Here is a 16,078-nt window from a genome sequence, read left to right on the forward strand (position 1 = left end):
ACATTTCTTGGAAGCTCCTGACCCAACTTCCTTCTTTCGTTTTCTAATATCTTTCCTCTCTTTGATTTGTACTTTGTGGTCTTTCTTTTACTACCAAAATGTGATTTTCCGCATTCGATAGCAAGAATCATAATATAATTAATTTGATTTCTCTCACTTTTTAAGTTTGGTGCTGAAAATTGCTTTTTGGATTTTGAGTATCAGGATCTCTTCTATGGAAATATAAAAGATGTGGTTTTATCTCAAATTCGTTCTTACAATAGTTTTTAAGTTGACTATGGTCTTGTGGTTGTCACTCTTGAGAAAATTTTCCATTCAAATTTTTTTATCATACTATTTACTTTTACTTTAATAGATTTCTACCATCTTTATATTATATATATATATATATATATATATATATTCACAAGTTTACATAAATGTGGGGAACTTTGTTCCGATGCACCATCATTAAGCGTTGTTTTCCCTTAACAATAAATACGTCATACAATCCTGTGCATTAAAGCTTTTCATGATCGTAGATATCATCGGACTTTCTCTTATCTGTTGATATATGAATATCACACAAGGGACAAAACAGTAATTTAGATCGGAAACTCGGATTTTATTAGATCGGTCGAAAATACAACTGAGTTCGTTTATGTAAATGATAAATGAACTAAGACTTAGAAAACTTAAGAAGTTAATGACTGTCTTGAGTTCTCAGTCTCAAAGTCTCTTGGGAATATCTTGTGTCTTCTGGTGTCGATTCCTCTTCTTTTATATATGCCTCTTAAGTCGGTCTTCGCAAGTCTCCTCTACGATACGAGACCGAGAAGACTTTCCTTTTCTCTCGTCTGTTTCCTTTCTTTCTCGAAAGTTTCCTTTTTCTGTTTGGAAACTTTTCTTTTTCATCCGAACTCGGGAAGCTTCTCTGTTCCTTTGAGAAATTTCGACCGACTTGGGCTTATCGGGCCATGCTCGACCCATGAGTTCGTCCGGCCCAATTTTCCCGGTACAATTCATTTGTAAACCGGGTTTAATTCATCCGATTTCGGTTTGTACTGGAGAAAACCATAGATGCGGTTTTCACCTCCAACAGTTAGCCCCCCCCCCTCAGTTCGATGAAAGGGAGTTGCTTTTAGTCGAACTCATTCGAGTCGTAAAAATAAGGTCGCAAACCGAGCTCGGAAAATTCGGTCGATCCGTTTTCCCGGGTGTTTCATAACTCGAATTTAATGTGGCGCGTGAATTCTGGGATTTCACGGAAATCGAGGAACCACGATTCCCAATGTTTATTTATAAAGAAGTAAACCTACCTCGCATTCATTATTCTCGCCTCAGCATATATAAGGTACGCCGCTCTCCCTTCTCTCTAGTTTTGTTTTTTCTCTCTAGACTTTCGACCTCACAGATCTCGTTAGCTCTCTTTTACTCTCCGCCGTGCTCTTTGAATTTTCCGACTAATATTCAAATCTTTCCGACTCATCTTCAAGTTTTCCGATCCATCTTCAAGTTTTCCGATTCATCTTCAAGCTTTTTCCGATCAATCTTCAACTTGTTCTTCATCCCTTTTTAAATCTTCTTCCCAATTCATCCTTCCGAACTAAAGATGTCTTCTGATTCTTCGACCAACTTCTCTTCTAACCAAATTCTCCCGGAGGATCTTCACGAACCTTCAGAACCGAGCTCCTCCTCATCAAGTTCTTCTCAGACGGCGAGCAACTCACCGACTTTAATTCGCAAGAATTCTAGATCGGTAGGTGCCAGTAGCAGTCGACCTCAACCGAGAGTAGATGCTCTTGAACAGCTAACAGCTGAAATCCGTGAGACCGGAGCTCGGGTCGGGCCAGACGTTGATGATGACAATCATGAGATCGAGGAGGTCGTCGAATCCGAGAGGGGGACTCCTTAAGGAGACAATGCCGATGTCAATGAAGCTGAGGATGATCTTGACGCGGTGAACGCTGCATCGCCACAGATGCCAAAACGAAAGGTCGTTCGCCCTCACGACGTGCCTGCTTCCTCTCTTTCTCCAACAACCATTTGAACCGTACTTGAGGCCCACGGACTCATAGATGGCGCCGTTTTTATCATCCCGGACGTCGGAGATCGCCCCTGGGATGTTCCCGAGGGCTTTCTTTGCATATATTTAACCTACTTCACGCAATGCGGGCTCCCCTTCCCGATTCCTTCGCGTCTTCTCTTTTACTGCAACCGGCGAGGCGTAACTCTTACTCAAATGATTCCAGCATCGGTGACGAACTACACAGGCTTCCGAACTCTGTGTGCTGAGCTCAACGAGGATCCAACCAGCCGACTTTTTGAAGATCTTTTCTCGGTCAATCTTCACGTGTCCAAGGATTGGTACTTCGCGGCGAACGCCAAACTGAAGAAGGACATCGTTACCGGGATCAAACCCAGTAAATACAATGACTGGGATCCCAATATTTCTTCCTCGAAATTAACAAGCTCACAGTCAGTCATGCTGACATCCCAATTCAGTCGGAGTGGAAGATTCCGATCGGTAGAGTTAGACGATCTCAATTTTCTTTTTGATTTTTGCTTTCGTATTTTTCTAACTCTTTTTTGGACTATCTTCTTAGGTCGTCACCTTCCAAGCCTCTTACTCAATTCCGGACTCACCCCCGAATTCCAAGCAGCTTTCAGTGAAGTCGGTAAACGTCATAGGCCTGAAGCTTGGGAAGAGATACTTCAAAGGCGAGCTAAGACATCAGGTAAAATTACTTTGTTACTTTTCCTCTTCTATTTTGAGTTTCTCCAAACTCCTCCTTACATATATTTTTGCAGCTTCTGTTAAGGAACCAAAACCTTTGAAGCCGAAGAGCCGAGCTAAAATACCTCGACCTGCTCTCAAACGGAAAGTAGTGAAACCCACAAGGAAGCGTTCGACAATGCTCTCATTGGATAAAATCCCAACTCTTGTCGATGGCGACGAGCCAAATGATGCGGTGCAGGATCCTGTTCCCACTATCGAAGGGGACGAACAAAGAAACGAGGAAATGCCCCCGGCTGCAAACTCAGCTGATCAAGTGGCCCACAAGAAAGCCCAAAAGAAAAAGTCATCGAAGAAGATCAGGAGGATCGAAGGCTCTTCTCTTCCCCAGGAGACGGTTGCCGAGTTTAACCCTCCGGTTCCAACCGCATCAGAGCTTGCTCTTCCTGGAGACCAAGCCGAGGCCTCAAATACGAGGAAGAGGCAAGAAAGGGATCCTGCTGACCGATCTCCGGAGTCTGAACCGGCGAAAAGGGCCAAGGTCTGCTTCGACTACGATGAAGAGGTACCTTTTGAGGACAACATCGACGCCTGCACCGACTTCTATCACAAGATCTCCAGCAAAGTCCCGAGTCTCCCGAAGATCTCCGAACTGCGATTTCCGAATCTGTACTAAGGAATCACGCATACGACTGCCGTGGTAATTTTCTGGTTTTATCCATTTTTATTTCTTTCCTAAGTATTAGTTCTGATTTTGTTTTTGCTTGTAGCTCGCTAGTCAGACCAACACTTTGGTCACAGGGTACGAAGTTGCTCTGTATGACGAGCATATGAGAGTTGCGGAGCTGGAGGATCGGATCTCCAAGGTCAAAGATCGCCTTGCTACCGAGCCCCGGATAAACGAAGAGCTTCACAACGCTGTTGATCTGCTGAAGCAGGAGAGTTCGGAGTTTAAGGCAGTCAAAACTGAATTGACCGAGGCACAAGCCTTACTGTCTCGAGAGTTCAAGCAGGATAAGGAACGGATACAAGGTTTAGTGGCTCGCTGGAGAAATCGGGCAAGGAGCGTCCATGCTAAGGCTTGCGAACGCTTGGAAAAGGTCATTCAAAGTTTGGATGACGCCGATCGGGCTCATAAGCCTTACTTGGTGGTAAATCAACTTACCAGAGTTCTTGGCTTTATCAAAAAAGCTAAAGAACAAAGGTCTGTATGAGGTTCCTCCCGAGATGGTGGTCGAGCTGGAGGCGAAGCACGCAGCGGCGCTGAGGGAATTCCAATCTGTTGATGCGTGTGTCCTTACTGAAGAGGACAAGCGAATGTCGCCACTTCTTGAAGACGGCGAGGCGGCTCCAGCCTATAACCTTATTGAAGGAGGGCAAGATCAAGCAAGGGGTGAGCAGTTCGGCTCGAACGAGGATATGCTCAATGCGGTTCAAACCGCTGCTTCTAAGATTCTTTAGTCTATTTGTTTTATTTTTTCTCTGAATCGAACTCATTTGCCCTTTAATGGGTCTTTTTTATTTTGTGTGCTTTTGGTAACCCTCGGTGGGTTTAGTTTTTCGAACCCGTTAGCCTTTTGGAAGGTTTTTATTATCTGCTTTATTATTCTGTGTTGAATATCTTCGTACTTTTTTCTTATTTCAAAAAATTTGCTAAGTAATAGATCGGTCTTTAATGAGTTTAATTCGAACTTAATTTCATTTTTCGGTAGCTAGTTGCGTTAACTCGGCTTATATGTGCAAGTGTTGAGAACTTGGCTTATGGTGCGAATCTGAGGAGTTCGGCTTTGGGTGCAAGCAATGGAGCTCGGCCTAGGCAACCCAAGTGAGTCGTATCGTACTGAAGAGTGAGTTTGATCGATCTCTTGTAAGCACATGACACGAGCTTAAGGTTTTCTAAGTCGAACATAAGTATGCGAGATGGGCTCGGCTTATTGTTCTTGGAGACTTAGAATTTTTTTAGCGCGGGACTGGCCCTGGCTTTATAATGTGGAGTTTACCACTGCACCATGTGGGTGTTAGCGAGACGGATCTCGGCTTTTCAAGTTTGCATTCATGTGGAATGCTATCGAACAACTGGCCAGGAAGTCGATGTAGGTAAAGTAGGAGTTCGGTGTTTCGTGAGTACCGAACTAAAACTTAGATGCATTTACTTATTAAAATTTTATTGATGTTATAGATGGACTCGGTAACGAGCTGCCTACGTACCCTTTAAAGGGATCAAGCCATTCGTAGTTCTAAGTACAAAAGGTATTCTCTCCGAACTAAGTGGTTCGGAGGCTTTTTTCGGAGGAATAACAATCTAGTAGTAGTATCGTTAAAGATGCATTGAGTTCCAGGATCTCGGGATCGGGGTTCCGTCGAGCTTCATTAACTGATAAACGCTAGTTTTAACGACTTTCATCACTTGATATGGTCCTTCCCAGTTGGCACCGAGTTTTCCGGCGTTCTTTTCTTCGGTGTTAAGGTAAACTTTGCGAAGTATGAGATCACCATCTTCGAAGTGACGGCCTTTAACCTTTTTGTTGTAGTAACGAGCTGCCAGTTGTTGGTAATTTTGTATCCGGAGTAAAGCTCGTTCGCGATGTTCTTCGACTAAGTCGATTGTGTCGAGCATCATGTCTTTGTTAACGGTCGGCTGCTGAGTGAGCATAGTTCGGCGAATACTAAGAACGTTGAGTTCGGCAGGACACATAGCTTCCGTACCATACGCGAGAAAGAAAGATGATTGACCGGTAGAACATCGTGGCGTAGTTCGGTGAGACCATAAGACGCCGTCGAGTTCGTCCGCCCATGTTCCCTTGGTCGTATCGAGTCGCTTTTTCAGACCATCGATAATGGTTTTGTTTGTGGTTTCGGCTTGCCTGTTTCCCTGCAGGTACCTCAGAGTGTAAAAACTTGGGCGGATTTTCCACTTCGCGCAAAATTCGGTGAAAATCATCGAAGTGAACTGAGTGCCGTTGTCTGTGACGATCTCATATGGGATACCGTGCCGGCAGATGATGAACTTCCAGACAAACTTTTTGACGTCAATGCCGTGTATCTCGGGGTACGCCTCGGCTTCAACCCATTTGGTGAAATAATCGGTAACGACCAGAACGTATTGTTTCTGGCTTGTAGATCGGCGGAACGGGCCGATGATATCCATTGCCCAGCGCATGAAGGGATATGGTGCGGTGGAGGTCATCAAAAGTTTGATAGGAAGATTGATCGTCGGGCCGTGACGTTGGCACTTCTCGCATCGTGTGGCACACTCCTCGCAATCCGCGAGCATAGTGGGCCAGTAATAGCCGGTTTTTTTTTTTTATCTTGAATGCTAAAGAGCGAGCTCCGGAGTGATTCCCTCCTTCTCCTTCGTGCACTTTCTGCATAACTTCCATAATGTTTCGTTTCCATACACAAGTTAAACGTGCGTCGGACGCATCCCATCTAAGAAGAGTGTCTTTGATGACCACGTATCGAGCTGCTCAAGCCTTAAGCCACCGAGCTGCCCATTTGTCGGCAGGGACCGTTCCATCGCCAATGTAGCTAACTATTTCCAAAGTCCAGTCCTCTGGCTCGTCGTCACCCTTAGCTTCAATGTCAATTGGTACGTGTTGGCCTTCGGATTCGTCGTCTTGGTTGGAGTTGTTGTTGCTTTGTTCATTCATATCAACGTCGAGATCGGCGACAATTTCCTTAGTCTTTTTTTTTCGGGTGAGGGGTGGTGCGAGGTTGGGATGAGCTTCATAGTCACGTCGTCTCGTGATAATATTGCATACGGAGGCAGGCTCGATACTAGGTCGTTTGATTGCCTCTACTGGAATCGTTCGTCGGAGATCCGGATCGGAGTTAGTTGCGAGAGCGGCCAGAGCATTAGCGGAGGCGTTCTCATCTTGTGGTATCTTTGTGAGTTCGAAGGTCGAGAATTCTGAAGCAAGATCTTTAAAGATTTTGAGGTATGCATCCATGCGATCGTTCTTGGCTTTGTATTCTCCGTGAAACTGATTTGCTACGAGTTGAGAGTCGCAGTAGGCATGGATGTTGTTGTGTCGTGTGGTGAGGGTGTCAAGTTTTACCCTAAATGAAATCAATAGCCGCAAGTGCACAACTGATCGATTGTAGTACTTAGGGATCGAATCCACAGGGAAGAAGGATATTTTCTGCAAAAGCCTTTCGAAAGAAATATAAAGTAAGGAAGTCTAGAACCAGGCAATTTATGTGAAGGTTTTGGTGGTGTGTTTAAAACGTAAAAACGAATTTTAAAGAGAAAATACGGTAATTAAAATGACCTAATACTAAACTTAACGAAAAAGAGAAAAAATGAGAAAAACGGCTAGACCTAATTGCTAAGTGAAAATCGATTGAAAGAGTAAAGAAACTAGACTAAAGCTTGAATGAAAATCGTTGTAAATCTATAAGAGAGAAAGCGCTGGGGTTCAGGGAAGTTTTCTCAGGGGTATGAACGATTCAAAACATTGTTAGAGAGTAAATTTGATAAGATCTTAGCTTAAACTTTTCAAACTGGAGTCACGGACGTATGAATACGCCACTGTCGTGATCATAGACAACTATCTCTCTCAATCCTGGCCAGTGGGTTTCCACTCTGGCCCAGGAAAAAAAGAGGTGCATTATGTTTAAGACTCGTCAGCATTCACAAATCGCCCATAGGTAGGTTTCCATTCCTATGTTTGTTTTGCTCTCCCAAACTAGATCTGACACCGGATGAATACTTTCGTGTCACCTAGCATCTGGATCAGATTGTAGTTTATGATGCTACTCTCATGCATTAAAAACGAATTCAGAAGAAAAATTTCTAAGATTCGGCTCAATAGCCAATGGAATTCTCACCGAACATATATATCCCCATCGAAAATCCCTTATACCCAACAATAAAACTACTCAGACATGATAAAAAGTAGTACAGAATCCAAAATTGAAAAAGAAAGAACAAGGGTTCAAGAGATAGATCTCTCTCCCTAAGACCTAAAACTTAAAAAGTATTCTAAAATAATAAGAGCATATGAGGTGATACGAATTAGGGTTCCTAAAACATGTATTATAGTGCTCAAAACATCTCTGGGGTCTAGGGTTCCGGAATCAAGGCTGGGAAAATGATATGGGCTTCAGAAATGGGCCTTCAGACTCGGAGTTAGCTGGCCGCGGTCGGGATGTGTGTGACTGCGGGGAATGAATGGTTGGCCGCGGTCGGGATGCTTGTGACCGCGGGGAATGGCCTGTTGGCCGCGGGTGGAAACGCTTGCCGGCTGGTTTACGGGACATCTTGCTCTTCGCGTATCTTTTGATTGAACCGTTGGATTGCCAAGCTGTAAAGTGTGATGGAAAGCTGATACTTTCATCTTTGAGATCTCCAAATTTGAGCTGGATCAGACGGTGAGAAGGCCTTCAATAGGGGGTGAACTTCTGACGGCTTGACTCTAAGCTAAAATCTGGTCTTCTATCCATTTTGTTAAGCTTTTCCCTAAGTTTCCTGAAAAGAATCTTGAAACTACAAATACTAGAAAAACATGATAAAAATACTTAAAAGAAATTAAAAACATAGAAAAAGTATTTCAAAACGATCCATAAAAGTGGTCAAAATACGGTGTTATCAGATGTGTTCGGCGCCGATTCCTTTGGCGAGGCGTAACCCAGCTATAAGTGTTTCATACTCGGCTTCATTTTTTGAGGCCGGAAAACCAAGACGAAACGACCGTTCAATGATCTCGCCATCGGGGGATTTGAGACGAATGCCGACGCGATATCCTTTATGGGAAGAGGAGCCATCGGCATGGAGGATCCATGGTTGTATGGGCGGATTGGCGTCGACGAGCTCTGGTGGTAGTTCGATCAAGAAGTCTGCTAGGACTTGAGATTTTTTTGCGGCCCTTCCTCGGTATTTGATATAGTATTCGCTGAGTTCGATGGCCTATTTGGTGAGTCAGCCCGATTGACTTGGGCTGTGGAGGAAGATGCGAAGTGGATGGTCGGTTAAGACAACAATGGAGTGCGACTGAAAGTAAGGGCGTAACTTTCGTGCTGAGATAACCAAGGGGAAGGCGAATTTCTCCAAGGTTGGGTATCGATACTCCGATCCATCAAGGGACTAGCTGATGTAGAAGATTGGCTTCTGCTCGCCTCTATCTTCTCGAACGAGTACGCTGCTGACAGCGTATTCCGAGATTGCAATATAGAGGTAAAGCGTCTCGCTGGTCTCGGGCTTGGATAGAATTGGAGGTGTAGACAAGTATTTCTTGAACTCGGAAACCTTCCTCGCACTTTTCATTCCATTCTAAGTGCTTGTTGCCGCGGAGGAGTTGGTAGAACGGTAAGCACTTGTCTGTTGATCGGGATATAAACCAGTTGAGTGCCGCAATGCGTCTGGTTAGCCGCTGGACTTCACGTTTGGTTGTTGCGGAAGGAAGTTCGAGTATAGCTGCGATCTGATTTGGATTAGATTTTATGCTTCTCTGAGTGACGATGTATCTGAGGAATTCGCCGGACGCTACACCGAAGATGCACTTGGTGGGGTTTTGTTTCATGTCGTACTGGTCGAGAATATCGAAGCAGGTGCGGAGATGGCTGACATGATCGGTAGCGACAAGTGACTTGACGAGCATATCGTCAATGTTGACTTCCATGGTTCACCCAAGCTGGCTTGCAAACATTCGGTTGACAAGGCGTTGGTATGTCGCACCTGCATTTTTCAAGCCAAAGAGCATAACCTTATAGCAGTATATGTCGCGGTCCGATAAACAACGTTTTCTCCCGGTCTTGAGGGTGCATGAGGATTTGGTTGTATCCAGAGAATGCGTCCATGAAGGAGAGGAGTTCGTTCCCAGCTATTGCTTTGACAAGACGATCGATGTGTGGTAAAGGGAAGCTGTCTTTTAGGCACGCTTTATTGAGGTCGGTGAAGTCGACACAAATTCGCCATTTGCCGTTCTTCTTTTTGACGACCACGGGATTTGCCAACCAGTTCGAGTATTTGACTTCGGTGATTAAGCCTGCTTTTAGTAATCGTTCGACCTCATCGTTGACGGCTTGTGCCTTTTCTAGTCCAAGTTTTTGGTGCTTCTGTTTGATCGGCTTATAAGTCGGGTCGATGTTGAGTTCGTGACAAACGATCTGTGGATCGATCCCAGGCATTTCCTCGACTGACCATGCGAAGGTGGACGAGTGTTGTTTCAGGAAGTGAACGAGGGTGTCGCGGATCTTTGGGTCGAGCTCGGCGTCGATGCCGACCTGTCGTTCTGGCCTTAGTTCGTCGATGCAGACTTGAGTAATAGACTCTTGCTTAGGCTTTGTTTTTTGGACATGAGGTCAGCAGTTGGGCCCAGCGAACTGATGATGCCAGCTTGATTGGCTAAGAGAAGTTTACACTCGTTATTATAGCACGATCGGGCGACGGCTTGATTACCTCGGAGAGTGTAGATGCCGTCTGGAGTTGGGAATTTGAGACACTGGTGATATGTGGAGGCAACTGCTTTCATCGCGTGGACCCAAGGTGTACCGAGAATGGCGTTGTAGATTGCCGGTTTGTCAAGGATGAGGAACTGGATGATCGTCGTAACTCCGGCAAGGTAGATTGAGATTTTTACCATGTCAAATCCTGTGAGAGATTCGATGAAAGGTTCGATTTTGTCCGATAAGATGTCGAGCTGGTCGAGTACGTCTTTGAAGATTATGTTGACCGAGCTGCCAGTATAGATGAGGATACGGCTAACTTCGACGTTGTCAAAAAGGAGTTCGACAACGAGAGCATCGTTGTGTGGTTTGTGCAGTCCAATTGTGTCGGCTTCAGTGAATATCAAAGGGGTTCCCTTCGGTGGATCGCGCAGGAGTTTAGGCGCGGTTACGGCCTGACTGCTGTACTCCTTGATGGCCCGGACTGAATAGCTGCAGGTTTCGATAGCTCCCATGATCATGTTGACGCGTTTCCTAGCTTTGGGGGTATGGTTCTCGGTGCTTGCTCTTCGCGATTGCATTTGGGTTGCTCGGGCTGGGCGGGTGGATTCAGCGGAGGCTGTGGTAAAGCTGGTAGATCTTTTGCGACGGTATTCTCTAGTGGTGTATTGTTAGGTCGGGGCGACTTGTTTCTCTGAGCGGTTGAACGGCGGAGGTCGTCGAGTGAGATTTGTCCTTTCCGGTACTGTGCGAGCAGGTATTCCCGCAGATGTGTGCAGTCTTCGGTGCTATGTCCTTTGCGATTATGGAATTCGCAGAATAGCGATTCGTCTTGGTCTTCGTCACTACGGATCCATTTATTGTTCCACTGCTTGGTTGGTTGTTGGATAGCTTTGGCGTAGATTTTTTTGCGATTCTCGTACCCTCTGCTGTAACCTCGTTGCGGTTCGTAAATGTCAGTATTTGGTCGTTTGGGTTGGTTTGCCGTGTAGCTCTGTTCGTGAACTGTCTCCTCCTCTTCTTTCGCGATGTAAGTGTTAGCTCGGTGTAATGCGTCTTCCAAGATCTGCGGGGGGTTGTGTTTGATTGCACTTTGGAAGCTTGTCTTTATGTGAGCTCCCTTCTGGACATAAGAGGGCGGCTTCATCGCTGATTGTGCAGTTAGCGACAATCATTTTGAAGCGGTGGATGAAGTCGTGAAGGCTCTCATTTGCTCCTTGAGCTATCTGCCATAGTTCGGAGTTCTTGGTGTTCTGTCCGATGAACATGGAGAAGTGCTTGACAAAAGCCGTTGTTAGCTCCTTATAATTGTTTATTGAGTTCGCCTCGAGTCGCGAGAACCAGTCGAGAGCTATTCCTCCCTAACTTTCGACAAACAGCTGGCACAGGACCACATCCTTCTCCTCGGCTGACTTGAACTGAAATCGGTTCATGCAGATTCTGAACGAGGTCAAAAATTGTCGGGGGTCGGTATTGCCTTCGTAGATCTTGATTTTGAGTTTCTTCAGGTGCCTGACAGGCATTCCGGCTCTGCGCGGTGTAAAGGGTGTCTTCTGCGTTTTCTGAATGACGCGATCGATCTCTAGTGCGGCACTCGTTGCCTGTTGAATTTTTGAAGTGATCTGGCGGAGTTGTGCTTTCATTGCTTCGAACTCGGCGTCCCGACTCAGATCTGGCAGTGTTTGAGCGTTTGCCGACCCGATAGAAGTAGATCGCATAGTTTCAGTTGGATCGTTCTCTGTGTTGAGATCGTCAATGATGTTACGAACTCGCAGCGGAGTTCGGGTTTGGCTGAGTTCGGCGATCTGGGCCGCCATCTGGCTGAAGCGTTCTTTGCTCCTTTTATGGATGGCTTCAAACTGCGCGTTGAACACCTGGAGTAGTAATTCTGTTCCAAGGGCTCCTACGGCTGGGGGAGTCTGCCCGTTCTCGGTTCCAACGGTTTCACCAAGGGTTCCTCCTGTTTGCTCTGCGGGAGCTCGGTTATCGCCGTTCCCCTGGCCGAGCGGATACTCCTCGTCGTGGACGTTGACAGGGTCTGTCATTGCTGAATCGATCTTTCCAAAATCCGATCTAAAACTGAATTTTCTGTTAAGTCTCCATACATGGCGCGCCAATTGTTGATATATGAATATCACACAAGGGACAAAACAGTAATTTAGATCAGAAACTCGGATTTTATTAGATCGGTCGAAAATACATCTGAGTTCGTTTATGTAAATGATAAACGAACTAAGACTTAGGAAACTTAAGAAGTTAAAGAATGCCTTGAGTTCTCAGTCTCTAAGTTTCTCGGGAATTTCTTATGTCTTCTAGTGTCGATTCCTCTTCCTTTATATATGCCTCTTAAGTCGGTCTTCGCGAGTCTCCTCTGCGATATGGGACCAAGAATACTTTCCTTTTCCCTCGTCTGTTTCCTTTCTTTCTCGAAAGTTTTCTTTTTCTGTTCGGAAACTTTCCTTTGTCATCCGAACTCAGGAAGCTTCTCGGTTCCTTTGAGAAGTTTCGACCGACTTTGGCTTATCGAGCCATGCTCGACCCATGAGTTCGTCCGGCCCAATTTTCCCGGTACAATTCCTTCGTAAACTGGGCTTAATTCATGCCGATCTTGGTTTGTACCGGAGAAAACCAAGGGTGCGGTTTTCACCTCCAACATTATCCGTCAGGGAAATTGAAGATGCATTCGCTAGTGTCCTATTAGTCATACGTTTGATATGTAGTACAAAGAGGGAGAGAAAGAAGCAAGCTCATTTTTACTCTGCTTTTATCAAGTTAATCAACATATCGCTCTTGCTAATCTTCTCTTTTGTAATAAAAAATCTGTGCAGAGAGGTTCATGAGTAAGTGAATCAAGCTGGAGAGAATGCAATATATATTGCTATTTACATATAGTGAATACTGTCTTTTGCATTCAAATTGCAATTATATTAAGTGTATGTTGAGCTTATAGTTACTTAGTTATACAAATTTAGTGTTTGTAATAACATTTATTCACTGCATGATACGCATGATAATTGATAACTAGGATCATAACTGACAAATTATGGAAAGCAGATAAATTCTTTTTTATTATAGTTATATAAAGAATAATTATGGATAAAACTATGGATTGAATACTCATATAAAAAAAATAAACATGGAAGAACATTATTGATAATGTTTTAAACAATGATTCATAAATAGATAACTCGAACAATGATGGGATATGATAGATCCCAACAAGAGTAAGGTAATTTTGGGATCACAAATCGGTTTATGTTCTGGGAATGGATTTGGTCGATATACTGGGTCAGATACAAACTCAACATAGTTGCCGACTCCAATTCCGTGAGGAGGAGATATCGATTGGGAAAGGAAAGCTTAACCTTTGAGTCAGCATGGATTGAAACGAAGGAAAGATTACGCAGATCCGGTAATGACAATTTGAAATCGGAATTTGCGGAAAAGGAATCACTAATTCAGCCACGGGATCTTCTCTACATTAAGGAATTATGAGGGTTGACAGTCTATATAAAGAAAAAGAGAGGGATAAATCTCATTCATCAAACAAACACCCATCGCATTTTGTTCCTTTTTCTTTGTCTTTGCAAGTGCTTTTTACGGCTTGAGAGAATGTCTCAGAGTAATTTGGTGAATCAAAATATCTCGGGGAAGAAGATTGCGGTCTCTATGAAGAAGATGAAGATAACGGTTCCTCATTTCGATAATTCGGAGCTTATACAAGGGTACTCCAAGACTTTGATTGGCAGATGTAAGAATCTGCCGATGCAAGACATGAAGATGCTGCTGCACATGTTGCCACATATCTGGAAGATCGAAGACAGGGTAGCAGGGGCAGATCTGGGACTCGGAAAGTTTCAGTTCGATTTTGATCGTGAAGAGGATATTGCAGAGGTTATGAAGATGGAGCCTTTCCACTTCGATTACTGGATGCTCTCAATTGTGCGTTGAGCACCAATTGTGGATACAAAGTATCCCTCTGCGATAATGTTTTGGGTGTGAATCACTGGTTTACCACTCCACTTCTGGGAAGATCCAACATTTCGAAGCATTGAAAAAGCCTTATGAGATGTAAAAGAAGTGAATTTGGACGAAGTTCAGGTGGTGATCGACGGTTTGCAGCCCCTCTGTTTTGAAACTATAGTCGAATTTCATGGGGGAGAGGAAACCACAGTTTTCTTGCTGTATGAGAAACTATTTGGATACTGTAGAACCTGCTTCAGTCTTTGTTACGACCAGAAGGTTTGTCCAAACCAAACCGAGCACATGGAGCAGACGGTGCATGAAGATTTCCACAACGAGTCAAGACAAAACTCGGGTGCTGTCACATACAAAGCAGCGGTGATGTATGGTTCACATGGTGTTAATGGAATTCATGGAAATCATGAAGTGGGAAGGAATGGAAGCTCCACACAATCTAATGCAGTCCAGAATAGAGGAAAAGGGAAAGGGTATAATCATAGGGAAGAGGTGAAACAAGCACACATGAGTGAAGGTCATCGGTATTACAAAGCTAGAAGTGAACAAAGGTTTGGCGAAGGCTCATCTAGAGATGAGAGACAAGCAAGTTTTGCATCTCCAAAGGAGTTACAAGATCAACTGGTGATATCCTCAGAGACTGCAGAGGCTGGTAAGGGGCTATCGGAGCATGAGAGGATAATGATTGAGGCTGTCCATAATAAAGATACTGAAGGAAAGATAAACAAAACTCCACAACGAGGGAAAAAGGTAAGGAAAAACTTGGCTTTTGAAGATGGTGAAGCAGGTAATAAGGAGGCTCAGGTCACGGAAGTGGAGACAAAGAAGGTTTTTCTGAATACGGCTGAAGATGGGAAGGGTTTGGGAAACAATGAAGAATCTGTTCATGATTGGGAACAATTGCTAGCAAATGATGATTCGCTGATGGATTTTGAGATTGAGGGTAGTGTTGCAGGAAATTTTCAGGATGCTGTGATCGAACAGGATGATCAGATGCAGTTGACTTCAGCGGTGGTGAAAGAACTCATGGACCAGGAAGAAGGCGAGTTTGTCACGACCTTGGAGGAGAATGAACCCAAGTTTGATGGTAACGGTATCGTTGATACTGGAATTAAGGAAAATACGTAGGATATGGGGAGAAGTGAGGAATATGAGGTTGACAATGAAGGAAACAAGGCAGGAACAAAAAAGAAGATTGTAAAAGGCTTCGTTCATTGGAGGTAATACGAAGAAAAGAATGGTTCAAGCTTTGATCTCCCCTCACAAAAAGCAATCTGTCAAGGGTCCATCACACCCAAAAATAGACAGAAAGGGACAAAATCTCAAGTGATTGATGAGGATACTTAGTTGGAATTGTCAGGGTCTTGGGAGTCGGTAGACAATAAGCTATCTTTGGGAAATTTGGAAGAAACATAGACCGGAGTTTTTATTTCTTTCAGAAACTAAGCAAGATTTTACTTTTTTACAAAAATTTCAATTTCATTTTGGTTATAATAAGTTGTACACGGTTGAATCGTCCGGGGCAAATGGTTGACTTGCTCTTTAATTTCTATGATAATTCATTTGAGGTTACTATTTTATTTTCAAATAATAGGATAAGTGATGTTGAAGCAAAGATTTTTGGGGAAAAAGTATTTTTATCTTTTGTTTATGGAGATCTGGTTCCAAAATTCTGGGATCAAATTTGGGAACAGTTAACAAGAATAAGTCTTATACGAACAGAACCTTGGATAATAATTGGAGATTTGAATGAGATAACCGGAAATAATGAGAAACAAGGAGGGCCTTTAAGACATGCTTCCATTTTTGTGTCTTTCAACACTATGATACGAGTTTTTGGTTTAGTGGAATTCCTTTGCCGGGGAAATACAATGCATGGAGAGGAAGGCAGACTCAAAATTGGTTAGATCCAAGTTAGATCGGTCTTTAGCTAATGAAAATTGGCATGATATATCCACACACTCATTTGTAGAATATCTAGCGATGATTGGATCGGAT

The 16,078-nt window shown here is 44.0% G+C and overlaps 1 protein-coding gene across 1 annotated transcript; it reads left to right on the forward strand.

Moving 5' to 3' along the window:
* The first annotated feature begins 13,714 nt into the window (after window positions 1-13,714).
* LOC112084510 lies at window positions 13,715-15,208 on the forward strand. The gene is made up of 2 exons (XM_024153660.1): window positions 13,715-14,044; window positions 14,204-15,208. Exons 1-2 carry the CDS (start codon window positions 13,715-13,717, stop codon window positions 15,206-15,208), a joined length of 1,335 nt encoding a protein of 444 aa, XP_024009428.1.
* The last annotated feature ends 870 nt before the right edge of the window (window positions 15,209-16,078 follow it).

Source organism: Eutrema salsugineum, unplaced genomic scaffold, assembly GCF_000478725.1.
Source record: "Eutrema salsugineum unplaced genomic scaffold, Eutsalg1_0 scaffold_4, whole genome shotgun sequence".
In the NCBI taxonomy this organism is placed as follows: Eukaryota; Viridiplantae; Streptophyta; class Magnoliopsida; order Brassicales; family Brassicaceae; genus Eutrema; species Eutrema salsugineum.

Bases quoted from the DNA above. Each gene is read 5' to 3' on its own strand.
- LOC112084510 (XM_024153660.1), top strand. From the start codon at position 13,715: ATGTCTCAGAGTAATTTGGTGAATCAAAATATCTCGGGGAAGAAGATT. The intron at 14,045-14,203 runs GTGCGTTGAGCA...GACGAAGTTCAG, and splicing joins ATTACTGGATGCTCTCAATT to GTGGTGATCGACGGTTTGCA.